This window comes from Phascolarctos cinereus, unplaced genomic scaffold, assembly GCF_003287225.1.
Source record: "Phascolarctos cinereus isolate Bilbo 61053 unplaced genomic scaffold, phaCin_HiC Scaffold_726;HRSCAF=1367, whole genome shotgun sequence".
NCBI classification, from domain to species: Eukaryota; Metazoa; Chordata; class Mammalia; order Diprotodontia; family Phascolarctidae; genus Phascolarctos; species Phascolarctos cinereus.
In genome coordinates this window covers 249936444-249954722 of record NW_027556098.1, presented here as the reverse complement: position 1 = coordinate 249954722, position 18279 = coordinate 249936444, and the positions used below count along the sequence as shown (strand labels likewise).

The 18279-nt window shown below is 39.8% G+C and overlaps 1 protein-coding gene across 1 annotated transcript in view; it reads left to right on the top strand.

The window, feature by feature from the left end:
- LOC110215612 (cilia- and flagella-associated protein 337-like) overlaps positions 1 to 18279 on the top strand; it is a 75747-nt gene that overhangs the window by 45025 nt on the left and 12443 nt on the right. Inside the window, exons 9-13 of the mRNA XM_078146177.1 lie at positions 5338 to 5397; positions 9142 to 9307; positions 13054 to 13143; positions 16743 to 16801; positions 17050 to 17191. Of these exons, the coding sequence (XP_078002303.1) occupies positions 5338 to 5397; positions 9142 to 9307; positions 13054 to 13143; positions 16743 to 16801; positions 17050 to 17191 (517 nt within the window). The remainder of the gene's footprint in view (positions 1 to 5337; positions 5398 to 9141; positions 9308 to 13053; positions 13144 to 16742; positions 16802 to 17049; positions 17192 to 18279) is intronic.

Sequence of the window (18279 nt, the reverse complement as noted above, 5' to 3'; positions counted from 1 at the left end):
TCTTAGCTTTCCTGAAATCAGTCTGTCTTCTTAATATATAATGCTGCCCTACCCCACCTTTTAAATCTACTTTATTTCTTTTGAATGAAATAGACCTTTTCTGCGTCATATTCCAGTCATGAATCACATCTTATTAAGTTTCAGTGGTCCATATGAGTTGATATTTACCTCCTTGCATTAAGATCTCTAGTGTACTCTATTTATTACTCATATTTTGTGAATTTATGGGTCCCAAGCCATGAGTTTTATTGCTTTTCCTCTTTTTGGATATTGTTTCTTGTGAATTAGTGGTTCTTTCTCCTGCTATTCTTTCTATGTTATGACTGCTGCTCTCTATAATATCTAGATCTATTTGGACATTTTTCTTCTTCCTCTTCAAATTTCAGTTTAAAGTTCTAAGCAGATTTACAGGCATAATGAATGACTGGCCAAGAAAAGCCCAGTCCTTAGGAATATGCAAGGTGTTCTCTGCCTAGTATGGATCTGTGTGGAGGGTCGGTGAGTCTGCATCTAGGCATGTATAATAGAAGTGCTGAACCCTGATTCAGTGCAGGTATAGGTAGTCTATGCCTGTGTACTAGTGAAGAAAAGCCTTTGAGCTAGAACTGAGTGTGCATGCAAAAGGCACAAATGGACCAAAGATCTTTTTTTCCCCTAGTAGCTTTTGAGTGAGGAAGAAAAAAATCCTGTAAACCTATGGATGGGGGAGTCTCCCCTCCACTTAGTTGCCATGTCATACCAAACACATGGAGCTGTATCTTCCTCTTCTACTTGATCTTAGATAAATGAGTGTCAGATACAGAATGGACAAGATCATGACCTTATGAATTTTGAAAGGTCAGAAAAAAATCCAACAGCTGAAATAGGGAAGAGTGTGCACCGGGGTCTCAGAAGTGTTTGTACATCAGGTCTTGCTATACAATCTGTGTAAATATCCCTTTGTAAAAGCTAATTGATGTTAATTGATTCATTGATACTGAGGAAGAACAATGGGAATATCATGGTATTAATGATTGGTTAGATGATACTGAGGAGATGTTAACTTGATGGGGATTCGTGGACAACAGTACTAGAAGGATACCCTAATCCTTCTGGGTTATCTCTAGGACCCTGAAGGGATATGTAATCAGACGTGCTGTGGGGACCCAACTTGCTATTTGGAGTGTGGGTTAAGAAAATGAGCCTAGAGGCTAAATTGCTTCAGAGGATTCCAAACAAAATACTTTTTTTTTAACCAATCCTAATCAGGTACATTCCATCTCTCAAAAGCCAATCATTATGGTATTTTAAGCTGAAATTCATAAAATCAAAATCTCATTCTCAGACACTATCTTCTGAAGTCTTCTGTTCACTCCTTAAATCCACATTTGTCTTCTGAACCTTCCACCTTCAAAAAAATCAGTGATGTTGAAAATACCACCTTGTCCCTAAGGCCTTCAATTTTTTTATTTCCCTCAGAACTTATAATCTTTAGCAATGCTTTCTAGATTCTTCCTGGTGGTATAATTGTCCCAATGTAAATCATCAGAAGTAGGTAATGTCCATCATATATGACAACTTTCAGAAGCTATCATCATGAACCAGAAACATGCTCCAGACAACTCGTTATTTATATCCTCAATAACCCTTTATTAGGAAGTCGTGAACAATCAGCCTTCATCTCCTGTTGACACCAATGGATTTATATAATTTTTCCTTATAGGACTAGAAGGTGCTTCTTCTTGAGATGATCTGGTTCCCCTCTCCATGTAAAGTGACCCAGAGTTATTATTAAACTCCAACTGCTCAGTGGTCATTGTTATGCCACATTATTCCACCATTAGACATCCTGACATAGGTTAGGATTGACCTTTGACCATTGAGATCCGTTTTCTTCCTTATTTCTTCCATGAAACCCTTCTTCCATTCTTCCATGACAGACTTCATTCTAAGCAAAAACCTAAAGAGCAGAGGTGTATTCTTTCAGCCTTTTCAGCTTCTGTAAGATAGAGACTAATTTGAACTTTATGCATACTATGACTTATATCTATTACACATCAATTATTTGCAGGCAAAGTATATAATGGGGGTAGAGGTGTTTAGGATGAAAGACATTTTACCTGGCCATTAAGGGGGTAGGGGTGGAGAGTGGAAATAATTCTACCTGAAACCTGAAGAGTAACAATTAGCATAGCCATGGCCAGCTTCTCTCCCTTTCCTCCAAATGATTATTACACAAAAATCAATTATGGATAGAAAGCAAACATATTTATTGAAGCAAACAAGAAAAAACATTAATAGGGAAGCTATAGAGATTAGTTCACACAAAAGTAAAGAGGGCTTTGTGTCCAGGGAGTGAGATGAAATTTCAGCTCAAGTGAGGAATGAATGACCTCATCTAAAAAGCCTGTTCTTAGCAGTCCCCAGGGCTCAGGCACCAGCATTAGAGGAACATATTGGGATGCCAGCTCTCCCCTGAATATCTATGGCTCTGGGGGCCTTCCATTCTCCATTCAAAGTCTGTGCATTCTCTCCTTGACCCTTCTTTTCTCTTTTATTTCTCTTTTCTCTTGGCAATTTCTCAGTCAGTCAGGAGTCACATCACCCTAAATGATGCAGTATGCAGTATCACAAGACTGTCCTTCATGAGACTGCCAAACTGCCCTAGGTTTACATCTATAAATGCAGTGGTGGTTTGGTGCATGCTCAGAGCACCCAAGATGGCATCTCAAGGTAGAAGCCACTAAGGAGAAAATGATTTCTTTCCACATGGAGAATGCTAGGGCACTTCTTACAGGATAATTTGAGAATTGCCTTGGAAAGGCAGACTATGAAACATGTGTAGACATTCTGTTACTGGTTTCAGTCAGCTAACCACATGCTGAAGAAAAGGCATTTTATTGACTACAGATTAATTCAAAAAGGCTTCTCGTCTTCATCCTCTACCTCTTGGTTTTAGCACTCTATTGGGGAGGGGTGAGGATAGGAAGACCTCTGGGTTAAAGAGAGAGGGAGTCTGTGACCCGGTGCATTCTAAAGTCATGAGGAGTCCTCAGCATCCTGTCATTCCAGAGTATCAATTTTGTGATATCTGCATCCTGAAGAACAAGAAATGATTTGGGGGAGTGAGCTTCCATGACTTAGCATAGCGCCTGACACTGAATAAATGCTAGTTGTTTGGCTGACTGACTTTGAGGAATCTATCCCATAAGCAGATGCGAGGGAGGCTCATCCATTAGTCATGCTTCAACTTGGCATGAATTTGATGAGATCAATGCTATATAAGAACTAAGATAGAGTTTGAGCCTAAACCCTTGACCTCCCTGTATGGGAAAGAGTACACCCCTAAAGTGTTTATGGAAATGTTCAAAGTAAAGACTCCTTTGTCAAAGATACCCAATGTTAAATGGTTAAATGGAATTGTGGTACTAATTACTGCATAGCTGGTGGAGGTTTAAGCTGAAGGCAGAGAAAAAAGATGCCCACAAAAGCATACCTGAGAACCCTGAAGGGGAGATGTAACAGGCCTGGCCCTGAGAGAGCCAGAGTGAAACATGTTACAGAAGAAAAATATTAAGGGGACCTGGGGACAGAGAAATGGAGTAATCACGAAAAACTAGGAGTATCATAAAAGGCATATATATATATATATATATATATATATATATATATATATACATAATATATATACACATATATATATGTATATATATATATATATATGTTTCTTCATCACTTTCATCAATGGTGTTTGTTAATAGCAAAAAAAAATACCCTACCTTGTCCATCTTTTTCTGTCTCTCATAGGCTGGCACAGTACCTCACACATATTATGTACTCAGTAAATGTTTGTTGAATAGAAAACATATGTATATTACCTACTTGTGTGCTCATACATGTCTAGAGGGAAAGCAGATGCAAGAAGAGTGAGAAGAATAATTTTTTCCCTTTGAAATGCCAATGGAATTCTTTGAGAATCCAATACAATCAAAGTTACAGTCTTCTTTTCTAAAATGTTTTTGCTAAAGAAAATGACAATATCTTGGCATGGGGGAAGGAAATAGAAATTAGGAGCAAGACAGAAACTTTCTAGGGTAGCAAAGAATTACCTGGGACAGGGCTCTGAGCTTGCCCATTCTGTTATCCAAAGGCAATCTCAATCAAAGGCAAGGCAACTGGTGTGCTGAAGGGCACTATTTCCTCTTATGTCAGGGACCAGACCAGCTTTAGTTGTCTCTAGTTTTGTGGCAACCAACCAAAGAATATTCGGAGGCTGATTATCCAGACTATAATTCATCTGGGCTCTTTGCTTCTCTTCCTGTTCCCTCTTGTTCATATTGCTGCTCACTGTTCCCACTATCAAAAGGTGGACCCAGGGAAGATCAAGAAAGTGAAACTCAAATAAATCTATTAGCCACTAGGTAGCAGCTGTGAGATAAAGATGCTTATTTTTTTTTCTTGTTTTAGTTTTTTTTTTTTGAGGGCAGAGGAAGAGAGAGAATCATAGTTTTAGATCTGAAAGGGACCTAAGAGGTCACTGAGTCCATTGTATACAGGGGTAGTAATGTGGCAAGAGAGGAATCACTAAAAATTAGCACAATTAGAAAACACATATATGTAGGTTTCTCTGCCACTCTCATCAGTTAATAGCTTTGTTAATAGCCAAGAACAAAATCTTGTCCATCTTTTTCCGTGTCTTGGGCCCAGTGAGGTTAAGCAGAGAAAAGAGAGAGGTTAAAAATAATGGCCAAAATGAATGGTCAACCTCTTATGCTATGGTTCCATAATACAGTCAGACATAACAGAAAATTAGTTCCAAATCATAAGTTAATTATTCATTTGAAAAATATTCCTTTATTTTAAGATATATATACTTCCTTTCTTTATTCACACAACACAAGGTGAAAGAGTATTTTCTGGGAGGACAGGTTTACATTCATTCTCAGGCTTATTGGGGAGCTGATTACCCAGCTTTTTTAGTGTAAGGCTTGTACTTCAGAGTTACATTTTTTTTTTGTTTATAGCACAATGTGCAATAAATAGCTGTAGGTATAATAATGAAGACTGGGCAGTGACTGGCCCACTCTTTCATCAGCATCCTAGCAAAAGCTGTCACCAGAAATATGATTTTCTGAAATGCAATTACCTTAATGCTTTTGCACTGCATTACTTCTCATTTACATGGGCTCAAGGGAGCTTTGCTTTGACATTTTGAGGATTTAAATCAGTGGCGAGGCCCAGTAAGCTGAATTTTGAAGGGTTAGGAGGTGGAACATATCCTTCTCTCTGTCACAAGACTGTATTGGCTGCTCATCATTCTAGTTATGGACAGTTTGTCCTCTTTGATTTTTGGTGCAGGATTCTCCTCATGACTTCCATCACTTCTGGAAGCCTCAGCCACATTGGCCGGATGATCTAGTAAGTTTTACCTTCAGTTCTTATTCACTCCTTGAAAAGTAGGAATGAAAAGGAATGTCTCCTTTGTCCAAGGGAGCCTTGGAACTTCATTGACTTACCTGGGAAAGGAAAAAGTGCCCAAGAATTGTTGGTATGGTGGTGTAGCCTACTACCCAAGTCCAGATGATAAGTTTAGTACTAAAAGGAACTTCGGCTAAATTACTTTATCCCTGAACAGAACTGTTCACATTGAGGTGTTGCCTAGCAAGATAAAGAGCGTGCATGATCCTAGGGTCAGACTGACTGACCTAACATGTTGATGGGCAGAGCTAGAAGCTGATGATGAAGATATCATAGGTAAACTAGAAGCCTCATATACACCCACTCCAGGGCTCCCTCACAAGTATACAGTTGTAAAAATTCAATGCTCTTCCCTTAAATGGTTGCCCAAACTTAGAGGGCACAGGGACTTCAAGTTGGCTGCATGCTTGCCTGCAGGGATCACAGAATGTACTGGGAATAGCATTAGATTGAGAATCAGAAAACTAGAGTTAAAATCTTGGTTCTGACACTTATCTATGTGACTTTGGGCAAGTCTTCTAACATTTCTGATGTTCAACATCCTCAACTCCAAAATGAGGGGGTTAGACCACATAATATCTACAGCCCTTTCCAACACTAAATATTAGACCCCATGATCCAATACCCATCTGCCAGAGGAACTCTGTGCTTCACATGAGGACTCTAAATGTCCCTAAGTTCCTAGAAGAGTTAAATGGCCTTCACGCCTACTGTCTGAGGGGAGGCAATGTAGTAAGTGAAAAGAACCTGGGACTTGGAAATAAGAATATCATATTCAAATAAAGGTTCTGTCATTAAATCATCAAATACCATTTATCAAGGACCTACTATGTGCCAGGTACTCTGTTAGGCACTAGTGATATAAAGGAAAAAGTGATACAGTACCAGCCTTAAACTTACTCTCTACTTATAACCTGTGTAACCTTGGTCAAGTCACTAAACGTCTCTATATTGCAGTTTTCTCCTTTATAAGGGCAAACTAGAACTAGATAATCTCTTAGGTCCCTTTTACTTCTCAGTCAGTAACACTGTTAATTTTTAGGGGTAAATCCATAGCATGGCACATCACTAAGGTAAGCTCCCAAGGAAGACAGGGTATTGATTCTCTCTCTCTCTCTCTCTCTCTCTCTCTCTCTCTCTCTCTCTCTCTCTCTCTCTCTCTCTCTCTCTCTCTCTCTCTCTCCCTCCCCCCCTCCTTCTTTCTCTTTCTCCCCCTCTCCCTCGGTCTCTCTTCTCCAATTCTCCCTTTCCTTCTCCTGTCCTCTCTTCAAAAAGTACAGATTGACCTATAGACTACTAAGCAAATGCTCAATTTTCCTCCAAGGGTGTTCAAGCTCAGTGAAGTGATAGCTATATCAAGGGATACATACATGGCCTCTCATATAGCCTTGGGCAGTGTTGGGCAAGAGGGGAGGGGAGAGGAAGGGAAGCAGGGAGCATTGGAATAAGGAGGTGTATAGCAGCTGAGTGGGAATAAATTGTAGGAATAAATAAACTACCTCTTCTTTCCAGATTTCTTTCTTCAGTCCTCTTCCTTCCCCACCGCCAACTAGAATTATAGACCTGAAGATACTTTGGAGATCAACTAGGCCAGCCCATTCATTTTATAGATGAGGAAACTAAGTCTCACTTAAGAAAAGTCACTCATTCACAGACTCACAAGTTAGTGGCAGAACTGAATTAAAATGTATGTCACCTGACTACCAGGCTATTCAGTGAGTTATCACCCACATGGACATTCTTGGGGTATTTGGGAAAAAATGGGAGTCTCTTCAGAACCAGCAAGATCTTCATAGACATATTAATAAACTAACTGTCACTCAATTTACCTCCACTGGAAAAGAAGAGATGAGTTAAATAGAGCTAAAGTTTAAACCTGATGTCATAGGAAATCTTTACAACTCTGCAGTAACAATCTTGGAAGATCATTTTTAAATGTCTTTTCTTTCTTAAAGGCTGCCTGCCATCTGGCTCAGCCCAGGATAATTAATAGCTTCCTGAGAGTCATCTTTTGAAAAGGGCAGATCATTTGAATTCTGATCAGCGTGCACTCACTACCACGGTGACCAGGTGGAAAGTATGAAAAGATTTAGTAATCAGAGGGCTTTGCATGCAGATGGAGAGCTGAGGTTGTTTTCTGAAAGCTGGACCACCTTGGAGAGTTCAGTATTGTGTTGCTCTGTGGCAATCTGCAAGACAAATCACAGCCAGGCTGGGGATAAAGAAGGCAGCTGAATTTTCGTTTCCATTCATTCTTTCTATGCAAGGAGTTCAAGTGCTCTTGTGAATACTACAAGTCAGCCGAGTGAGAAAGGTGGCAGAAATGTTGACTTCATGGGAAAAGTGAGACCAGGGAATATAATGGGATTTAGAACTAGGAAAAACTGTGAAGATCCTCTATACCATCCCCCCTTTTTACAGATGAAGAAACTGAGGCCAAGAAAAGTTATAAGTGACATCACCATGATTACACAGGTAGTAATAGGTAAGTAGCAAAAGGCAGAATTCAAGCTCATGCAACCCAGACTTCTCTGGGCATACCAAGTTCTAATAGAAAATAGTTTGGTCCCCACATGTAACACGGGACCTTTTACAAAGGAATATGTACTTAAAGACATGATCACAAATATAAGAACTTATGCTCCCAACATGTGGGAGGCATAATCCTCCTCCCCCACTGACTCCCAGGTCATCAGGACTCAAACTTACAGGTCTCTGAGGATTGCCTCTGGAACCTGAAACTGAGGACAAATAACACAGAACATAAACAAATACCCCCAGCTCCGTTCCTTGGAGCAGGGGTAAAAGAGAGAAGAAAGGATATTCCTTCCCCTCCTAGACATTCAGTTCATGGCATCCATGCTTGCAGGAGCAGATAAAAGTTGCTCAAAAGAGCATAGCAGACAAAAGTGATGGAAAAGAGAGTTAATGGCTCAGTCTCCTCACTTCTAGAGTCACAGGCAGCCATTCAAAGGAAGTTTCCCTCTCCCACATGGTAGGGCTCTTTGTAGGCTCCACATTAGGCAAACTGGGCATGCTCAAAGGCCCCTTGGGGCCATCTCCACGTTAGAACTGGACATGCCCAGAGAGGCCCGTATTAGATTCAGATACTCTGACTCCAAATCCAATCCTCTTTCTCTCATACTGAGCTGTCTCTAATCTAAAATTACTGTCTGACCTGAAGAGAGTTTTCCTGGATCCACTGTTATTCATTTGTTTCAGACATGTCCAACTCTCCATGACCCCATTTGGGGTTTTCTTGGCATAGATACTGAAGTGATTTACCATTTCCTTTTCCAACCTACTTTAGAGATAAGAAAATGGAAGCAAATAGGGTTAAGTGACTTGCCCAGGGTCACACAGCTAATAAGTGTCTGAGGCCAGATTTGAACTCAGGAAGATGAGTCTTTCTGACTCCAGGCCCAGCACTCTATCTACTGTGCCACCTAGATGCCCAATCCACTAGACTACGTTAAACCACACAAGAGACCAGAATAATCCCCTAAGCATAAGGCTAGTTGCAAAGGAAGGTGTCTTTCTGGATTTTCTCCTTTACAGCCTCTTTTTGTAGCCCTAGTGCTTAGCACAGAGCACGGCACGTAGTATAGGCAATTAACAAATATCCATTGATTGATTCACTGCTCGGTCTCATTTTCTCTATCTCCCTACCTATCATTCTTATAGACCCGAGGACACAAGGATGATATTTTATGTGTGGTTCAGTGCCCACCTTCTCTTCTTGCCACCTCTAGCTATGATGGGGAAATTATCATTTGGAATATGATCTCAGGACACATACATTGCAAGCTAAACACACCTGTCCCTACTCACCACTCTGAAGACCCAGAAGGTACGTTTAAGGGCAAAGCTTGGTGTTTGAATATACAATGATGCCAACATTTATATAGGGCTTTAAGGTTTGGAGGGCACTTCACATGTTTTATCAAATTTTATCTTTACAACAACCCCGTGTTGATCTTATTATTCCCATGTTAAATGACTTACCCAAGGTCATAAGGCTAGTAAGTGTCTAAGGCCATATTTGAACTTAAGTCTTCCTGACTCCAGGCCCAGTGGTCTATCTACTGAACCACCTAGCTGCCTCTTTTTTCTTTTTTTTTTAAATTTTATTAATTTATTTTGAGTTATCAACAATCACTTCCATATGCTTTTGAGTTTAAAATTTTTCTCCCCCTTCCTCCCTACCACCCCCCAAGACAGCACACAATCTGATACAGGCTATGCATTTACATTCCTATTAAACATATTTTCACATTAGTGAAGTTGTAAGTAAAAATTAAAACCAATAGGAGGAACCATCAGAAAGAGGAAACAAAACTCAACAGAAAGAGAGAAAAAAAATGATGGTGATTCAGCTTCCATAGTTCTTTCTTTGGATGTGGATAGCATTTTCCATCACAAGGCCTCTGGAGATGTCTTAGGTCCTTGTATTGCTGAGAAGGGTTAAGTTTATCAATATTAGTCACTGCACAATGTGGCTGTTATTGTGTACAATGTTCTCTTGGTTCTGCTCACTTCACTCAGCATCAGACCATATAGGTCTTTCCAGGTTTTTCTGAAATCTGCCTGCTTGTCATTTGTTATAGAACAGTAGTATTCCATTACATTCATACACCACAACTTGTTCAGCCATTCCCCAATTGATGGGCATCCTCTCAATTTCCAATTCTTTGCCACCACAAAAAGAGTCGCTATAAATATTTTTGTACATATGGGTCCTTTTCTCTTTTTTATGATCTCTTTGGGATATAGCCCTAGAAGTGCTATTGCTGGGTCAAAGGGTATGCACATTTTTATAGCTCTTTGGGCATAGTTCCAAATTGCTCTCCAAAGTGGTTGGATCATTTCACAACTCTACCAATAATGCATTAGTGTTCTAATTTTCCCACATTTTCTCCAACATTTATCATTTTCCTGTTTTGTCGTGTTGGCCAATCTGATAGGTGTATGTGGTACCTCAGAGTTGTTTTGATTTGCATTTTTCTAATCAATAATGATTTAGAGCATTTTCATATGACTATAGATGGCTTTAATTTCTTCATCTGAGAACTGTCTCTTCATATCCTTTGACCATTTATCAATTGGGGAATGGCTAGTATTATTATAAATTTGTCTTAATTCTCTATATATTTTAGAAATGAGGCCCTTATCAGAGAGACTGGTTGTAAAAATTCTTTCCCAATTTTATACCTTCCTTCTAATCTTAATTGCATTGGCTTTGTTTGTGCAAAAACTTTTCAGTTTAGTGTAACCAAAATTATCCATTTTGCTTTTCTTAATGTTCTCTGTCTCCTGTTTGGTCATGAATTCTTCTGTCACCCATAGATCTGATAGGTAAACTATTCCTTGTTCTCCCAGTTTGCTTATAGTATCAGCCTTTATATCTAAATCATGAACCCATTTTGACTTTATTTTGGTATATGGTGTGAGGTGTGAGTCTATGCCTAGTTTCTGCCATACTCTTTTCCAGTTTTCCCAGCAGTTTTTTTCAAAGAGTGGGCTCTTATCCCTAGCTGCCTCTTAAGAAGACTTAGACTTGGAATCAAATTTGTCTGGTGGACCAGGGCCTCTTGTAGAGCCCAGTCAACTTCCTTATTACTGTCAAGAACACTATCATCAACCCACTTGTTGCCAAGTCTTTTTAATTCTACCTTCACAACATCTCTGAAATAGACCCTTTTCTGATACCGCAACCACCCTGGTATAGACTCATCACCTCACGCATGGATTATTGCAATAGCATGCTGGTTGGTGTCCTTGCCTCAGGTCTCCCCTCTGTTCACTCAGCTATCAAAGTGATTGTCTTAGAGTGCAGTTCTATCACACTCTCTCTCTCTCTCTCTCTCTCTCTCTCTCTCACACACACACACACGCACACACTAAGCTCCACTGGTTCCCTATTATCCTCCAGGATGAAATATAAAGTCATTTGTTTGGCTTTTAAAGCTCTTTATAATCTTGTCCCTCCTACCCTTCCAGTTTTCTTACACTTACATCCCCTCCACACACTGCAATCTAGTGTTACTAGCCTCCTTGCTGTTCCTCATAGAAGCCCATCTCCCGACTCTAGGCATTTTCACTGTCTGTTTTCCATGGTTAGAAAGCTCTCTTTCCTCATCTCTATCTCCTGAATTTCCTGGCTTCCTTCAAATCTCAGCTAAAATTCTGGTGCATAATTCCTTGAAGGCATGGACTGTTTTTTGCCCCTTTTTTGTATCCCCAGCACATAGCACAATGTCTAGCACATAGTAAGTGCTTAATACATGCTTGTTCACTGAGTGACTAACTTAGCCCATACCTGGGAATAGTAACCATTAGGGAGAAGGTGAATTTATAAATTCAAAGGAGATTTTTTAGAATATGTCACTGGATCTAAAGTAGGGAGATCTGGATTGTAGTCCTGATCTTGCTATTTATTACCTGAGTGACCTTGGTGGAGTTATTTCATCTTTCTGAGCCTCCTTCATGTATAAAATAAAAGTAACTATCTTTGCAAGACCTACTTCCCAATGCTGTTATAAGGAAAGCAGTATATAAATCTCATAGCATTGAAGAAATATGAACGATTATATTATTGCCAAAATTATATTACATAATAAAACATAAAGGAAACAAAAGCTCTGGAAGGAGAAGAGTTATTAACCCTGTCATAAAGTAGGTGAAATTTGTCTTCAGTGTTTGCTTCATCCTATTTTAGTTCCTTCCCTCACCCTTCAGATCTCTCATTAGCAGAAGCTCATTTGTCCAGTCCTCTCTTCCTCCATCTCATGGTCTACCACATTAGGGCTACCTTGGCTGGGTGGGCCAATGTTCCAATTAACCACCACCACCAACTCTCCTGGTGATGTGACCAGTTCTCTCAGAGCCTGAACTCTACTACAGTGATAATAGATTAATGCATTCACACTCAGTATTATATTAACAAACAGGAAAAGACTTGTTATTGATGTGGGAGTTATCCCTGGTTCAGCTGTGTGTATAGAGTCAGACCACTGACTCATCAGAAAAGTCAAATTAGTTTAAAAGAAAAATCAAGAAGAAGAAAAAAAAGATATGGCATGCAATTGTCTGTAAAATGGGGATGTTAATACAGCTAGGTAGTGCAGTGTATAGTGCTAGATTTGGAGTCACGAAGGCTTGAGATGAAGATTTGAAAGATCTGAAGGATTTCTGTCTTTTGGACTGACCATTAGCTCAACTATTGGCTATATTCCTTGTATGACTTGTATCCCATGAATTCTATCCTTTTTCCCACTGAAGGAGAAGAAAATCCAAGGAAATCACTGTTTTCCATAACTGGAGCCTCCTCAAGGGGGCTGAAGATGGGAGCAGTGGTGCTAGAAATGCCCCTTAGCTCAATTTCACCCATTATCATTCATATTTTGGCTTGACCCCATGGATGGGCAAATAACTGTTAAGTAGACCATTAGATCAGTCAGCATTGCAATCAGCATGGCCGAAGGAGCTGCCTCCTCACGTTCATCAGCTATCATATTTGCAGGAGGTAATCCTGGGAACAATTCTGTTTGCAGATGGATATGTGTTTTATGCCTTTCTCCCCATCTCATGTTACAGACAGAAGTGTTTCTCATCTCACATTCCTAAAGACCCGTGCAGCCAAATTTGAATCAAGAGCTGCTTCTCTCATTTCCAATGGGCCCCAAGGTAAGAACAGGAATTGTCATCAATACAGCTGTTTCTCTTATAAATTGATTTTCCTGCAGCAATTTACCAAAGACGCTTTTACAGACACATTTTGCAAGAAACAGCCCTGAACATATTTTCTAGGTCCCCACTGATTTCCTGCTATGATCCATCCTATTTTGATGGAAGCTTGGCTGGCTAGACTCCTCTATTAACAGGAAGAAGATGGACAGTTAATTCTAGGGGCATGTTCACACGACATATCCCTTCACATCAAATATCTCTTAATGAGCAAGTCCAGTTGCCTTAGAGTCATGCATCTATCTTCTAGTTATCCCTGGATAGGGGCAGGGTGAATTGAATACCAAGTTATAGTAAGCATAAAGGGCAGCCTTACAGGGAGAAAGATGTCACAAGTAGACCAGAAGTAGCCTGAGGAATGTACATAAAAGAGGCAAGTAACAAGGCAGGTTGGCTCTTTGCCTTGGCAATAATGGGAGAGCTTAGGGCTTGAGATCTTATCTAGCACTCACTGTCTAGTTGAGGCCCAGTTATGTATAACCTAGAGATGGCTCAATCTCCAGCCTCTGCTCTGTAGCATCTCTGCCCACCCTGGATTGGGAACCAAGAGTTCTTATTCTAGAAAGAGGAGTAGAGAATTTTATGTAAAATTATGTAAAAATATGTATGTGAGGGTAAAGAATGGCCAGTTAATTTCTGAGCATGTGTCAGGTTGGGGAGTGAGCCCTATTTGGAAAATCTGATAAATTAAAATCCTAACCTGAAAAAGCTAATTAGGTTCAAAGCTTCTTCAGAGAGTTTCTCTAGGAGGAGGAAGCTTTGGAGCATAAGCTCTTGTATTTGAAATACAAATTAATAGAATGTTAGAGTTGGAAGAGGCTTTAGAAATCTTGTCTTAGTCCCCTCATCCAACAAATGAGAAAACTGAGGTCCAGAGAGAGGAAATAAAATGATCAGAGATATAAAAATTCAAAGCACACACCATTTCCGGAACACATCTGTAAGTGCACTTATGTAAGAAATTGTAAAAATAAACTAATACTGTCAAATAATTAATCCCACTCTCCTATGTCTCCAACTGAAGCTTACTGCAGAATTCACCTCCTTTGGGAAACTTATCCTCATTAATTGGGAGTACATGTCAACACAAGCCTTCCAATGCTGCAATGGCCACTCCCCCATCCCTTTCATCCTGTGCAATACTTGTTCAATACCCAAAGTGCTAGAGGCTGTCCTCTCATTCTTTTTCACTGTATAGAAGCCAGTTCAGCATCCAGGCTGCCTATCTGTTATCACTCATACACACTACATGACCAACCCAGCTCCTTTTCCAGTCATACAGTCCCTGGATTGTATGCGTTATGCCCCCTCTTGTGCATGGGTCATTGTGGGCAATATGTTGCAGCTTAGTTACACCCACCATTGAGTCACCTTCACCTTTAATTCTCCTGCCTGAAGTCTTTCTCCTCTCCAACCCATCATCCATGCATGTGCCAACGTGATTTTCCAAACATATGGGTCAGACTTTGTCACTCCCCTACTCACTAAGCTCCAGTGTTCTCTATTACCTGTTGGAATAAATTATACCTCCTCTGTTTGGCATTTAAAGTCCTTCACTACATGGGCCCATCTTACCTTTAGGCACTTTCTCCCCTTCACATATTCTACAGTCTAACAAAACTGGCTTTCTGCCTCTCCTATGATAAGCCATCTCTCATCTCCATACTTTTGCACTGGCTATTCTGCATGCCTGGGATTCATTCCTTTCTTCACCTCTGCCTCTTATAATCCCTAGCTTCCTTCAAGGAGCAGCTTAAGCAGCCTTCACGAAGTCATCTTCATGAAGCCTTTCCTAATCTCTCCATTATCGGTGTTTTCTAATTACCGTATGCCTCTCTTACATACAGGTGTTCCAAAAGCCTCAGTTCAGTAATTAAAACTGCAACTTGGGACACCCTATATATTTTGATTATACTTTTACATTCACACATTATCTCCCCTAAGTAGATTGGAAGCTTCCCAAGGGCAGGAATTGTTTCATTTTTGTCAAGCAGTGCCTAGAACATAGTAGGTACTTAGTAAATGCTTGGTGATTGATTCCAAGGTTGATAATTGAATCAAACCACCTGGAGAATGTTTGTGATAAGTAAATAAATGAATAAATAAATGAGTAAATGAATGAATGAATAATAGATAGATAGATGTGTGTATGTGTGCAGTTATCCCTTCCACATCATGAGGGTTAGTTAGGGGTACAATGCTCCCCATATTCTGGAAAATCTGCACAAAAATTTGTCCCTCCCTTCATACCAGGGAAGAAGTTTGAATTTTTTTCTTTTTCTTTTATGGGGCATTTGCAGTACCTTATTGTAAAATTTGGATTGAGTATTTGGTCATAAGCTTTGTGTCACCTGCTGGCCTTTGCATATCATCTGTGGCCTCCACAAAACTCCCCAAAAATTCCCATTTAATTTCTTATGTCAACTCACAATATATTGAAACTGCAATGGGAAAAGTAGCAATGTGGAAGGGATAACTGTGTGTGTGTGTGTATATATATATATATATATATATATATATATATATATATATATATATATATATATACATATATACATATATATGTATATATATATTATACATACATATATATGTGTGTGTGTGTATATATATATACACACACAAATACATATGTATATGTGTGCATATGCTTATGCATATGAGTTCTTAATGTCACATATATGACATGATGTACATACATGTATCGATATAGATGTATGCATACACAGATACACAGATATATGAGTTTTTCTGTAGGGTAGCTGCCTACGGTCACAAAAAACACCAAGATATTTGGGAGTAAGAGTTAGGGACAGGGGATTCAGAATTTCATATCATGACTGATGAAGAGCTTGTCTTTTGATTAAAACAACAACAACAACAACAGGAGATCCTTCTCCATCTTGATTCATTAGAATATGAGCTTCTTAGGAGGTCCAGGTTTTATTTACTCAGAATAGCCTCTTGCACATTGTGGGGACTCAATAATTACACTAGGGTAGAAAGTATCCTAGATGAGGAAGGAGTCAGGAGACCTGTACTCTAGGCAGAGCTCTGCCATGTACTATCTAATGTACTAGCCATAGGGGTCAGCCATTTATCCCCTCCAAGCTCCCATTCAATCATCTCCAATTCAATATGTAAACCGTAATGATGCCTACCTTACAGAGCCTTAGTGAGGATCCAGTGGGAGAATACCAAGACACTCTGTGAACTGTTCAGTGCCATGCAATCTAAGAGGGTATTACACTGAGTCAGGGACCTGGGATTTCATCCACATGGGAGAGAATTAATTCCCTCTTCTACGGATTGGAGCCTGTCTATAATTGATGGCTTTAGAGTTACCAGAGACTCAGAGAGTAAGTGACTTATTCAGGCCCACTTAGCTAGAAAGTCTCAGAGGCTAGATTTGATCACAGACTTTCCTAGCTCCAAGACCTTCACTCTGCTCATTGTGCCATACTTCCTCACATTAGAGTTATCCTGTATAAAAATTAATGAAAATTCATTTGACATTTTTAATTCCCCTTCTGTCACAGGTTCTGTTACCTTCTGGAGTCTTTTCAGTGGGGCCCAGCTCGTAGCCAGCTTCATACCTGTAAGTTGGACAGAACCATTTCAAAGAATGTTTTAAAAAATCAGTCTTGCCTGGCTTTTAACAGTCTTCAGAAGGCATAGACTGCCTGCTTTATTTGAACTTGAGAATATTTTTCCTGATTCTCCAGCACTGATACAGGCATAGTAATGAGTTATCATTTTAAATGGTTTCAGACAGTATTTAATATGCTACTGTTTGGTAAAAATGAGCAGTTTTTAATGAGCACCATGTATTTGTATTCATTCTAGTCCAGAGGAAAATCCCAGATCAGCAGCATTGTGGTGACGACAGGAGACACCTGTGCCTATGTGGCAGACAAGCTGGGTTATGTATACACCTATGACATCAGGGACTATGCCCTTGAGGGACCTAAGCAAGAACCACCCAAAAGTAGGACTTTTTTTTTTTGAGGGGTTTTATTTTTTTTTTAAAGAATATTGTGATCCAGGCAGTTTTGGGGAGGAAATAACAGATTATCAATCAGTCAGTCAAGAAGCATTTATTGAGTGCTCTCTATGTTCCAGATACTGTAATAAATCCTGGGGATACAAAGAATGGCAAAAACAAGGTCCCTTCCCTCAGAGACTCTCTAGTCTAATTGGGGAGGCTACATGTATATAACTAGGTATTGAAAAAATATATAGAGAGTAAATGGAAGGTAATCTCAGAAGGAAAGAGACTAACATGTGGGGGGAGTGGAGCTAGAAAGACCTCCTGCAGGTTAGATTTGAGCTGAGTTTTGAAGGAAGTCAAGGACAGTGAGGAAGGAGTGTATTTCAGGCATAGAGGACAGCCATTGCAAAGGCGTGGAGATGGAGTGTCTTATACAAACAATGGCAATTAAGCCAGCAAGCTAAATCAAAAGGTATAGGAAATAAAGTATAAAAAGACTGGAAAAGTAGGAAGGGGCCAGGTTGTGAAGGCCTTTGAAAATCCAACAGAAGACTTTATATTTGATCCTGGAGGTAATAGGGAGCCAATGGAATTTGTTGAATTGAGGGGAGGGGGTGATGACATGGTTAGATTTGCACTTTAGGAAAATCATTTTGCCAGCTGAGTGGAGGACATATTGGAGTGGGAAGAGACGAAACAAAGAATCTAATTAGCTATTACAGTAGACCAGGCCATAGATGATGAGAACTTTGAATTTTAAACCTCTCTTGCACGTAATTGCCACTCCCTGTCTTCCCCCTTTCTTTTCTTTTTTTGTGAGGCAATTGGGGTTAAGTGACTTGCCCAGTGTCACACAAGTAGCAAGAGTTATGTGTCTGAGGTCACATTTGAACTCAGGTCCTCCTGACTCCAAGGCTGGTGCTGTATCCACTGTGCCACCTAGCTGACCCCTCTTCCCCCTTTCTTTTCCAATCCCTGCTTTTCTTCAAGGAAAGCATCTACAGTGGGGTTTTTTTTTTAATTTTTACTGATATTTTATTTTTATGTAACCTTCATTTCCAAATATATCTCTTTCCCTCCCCTAC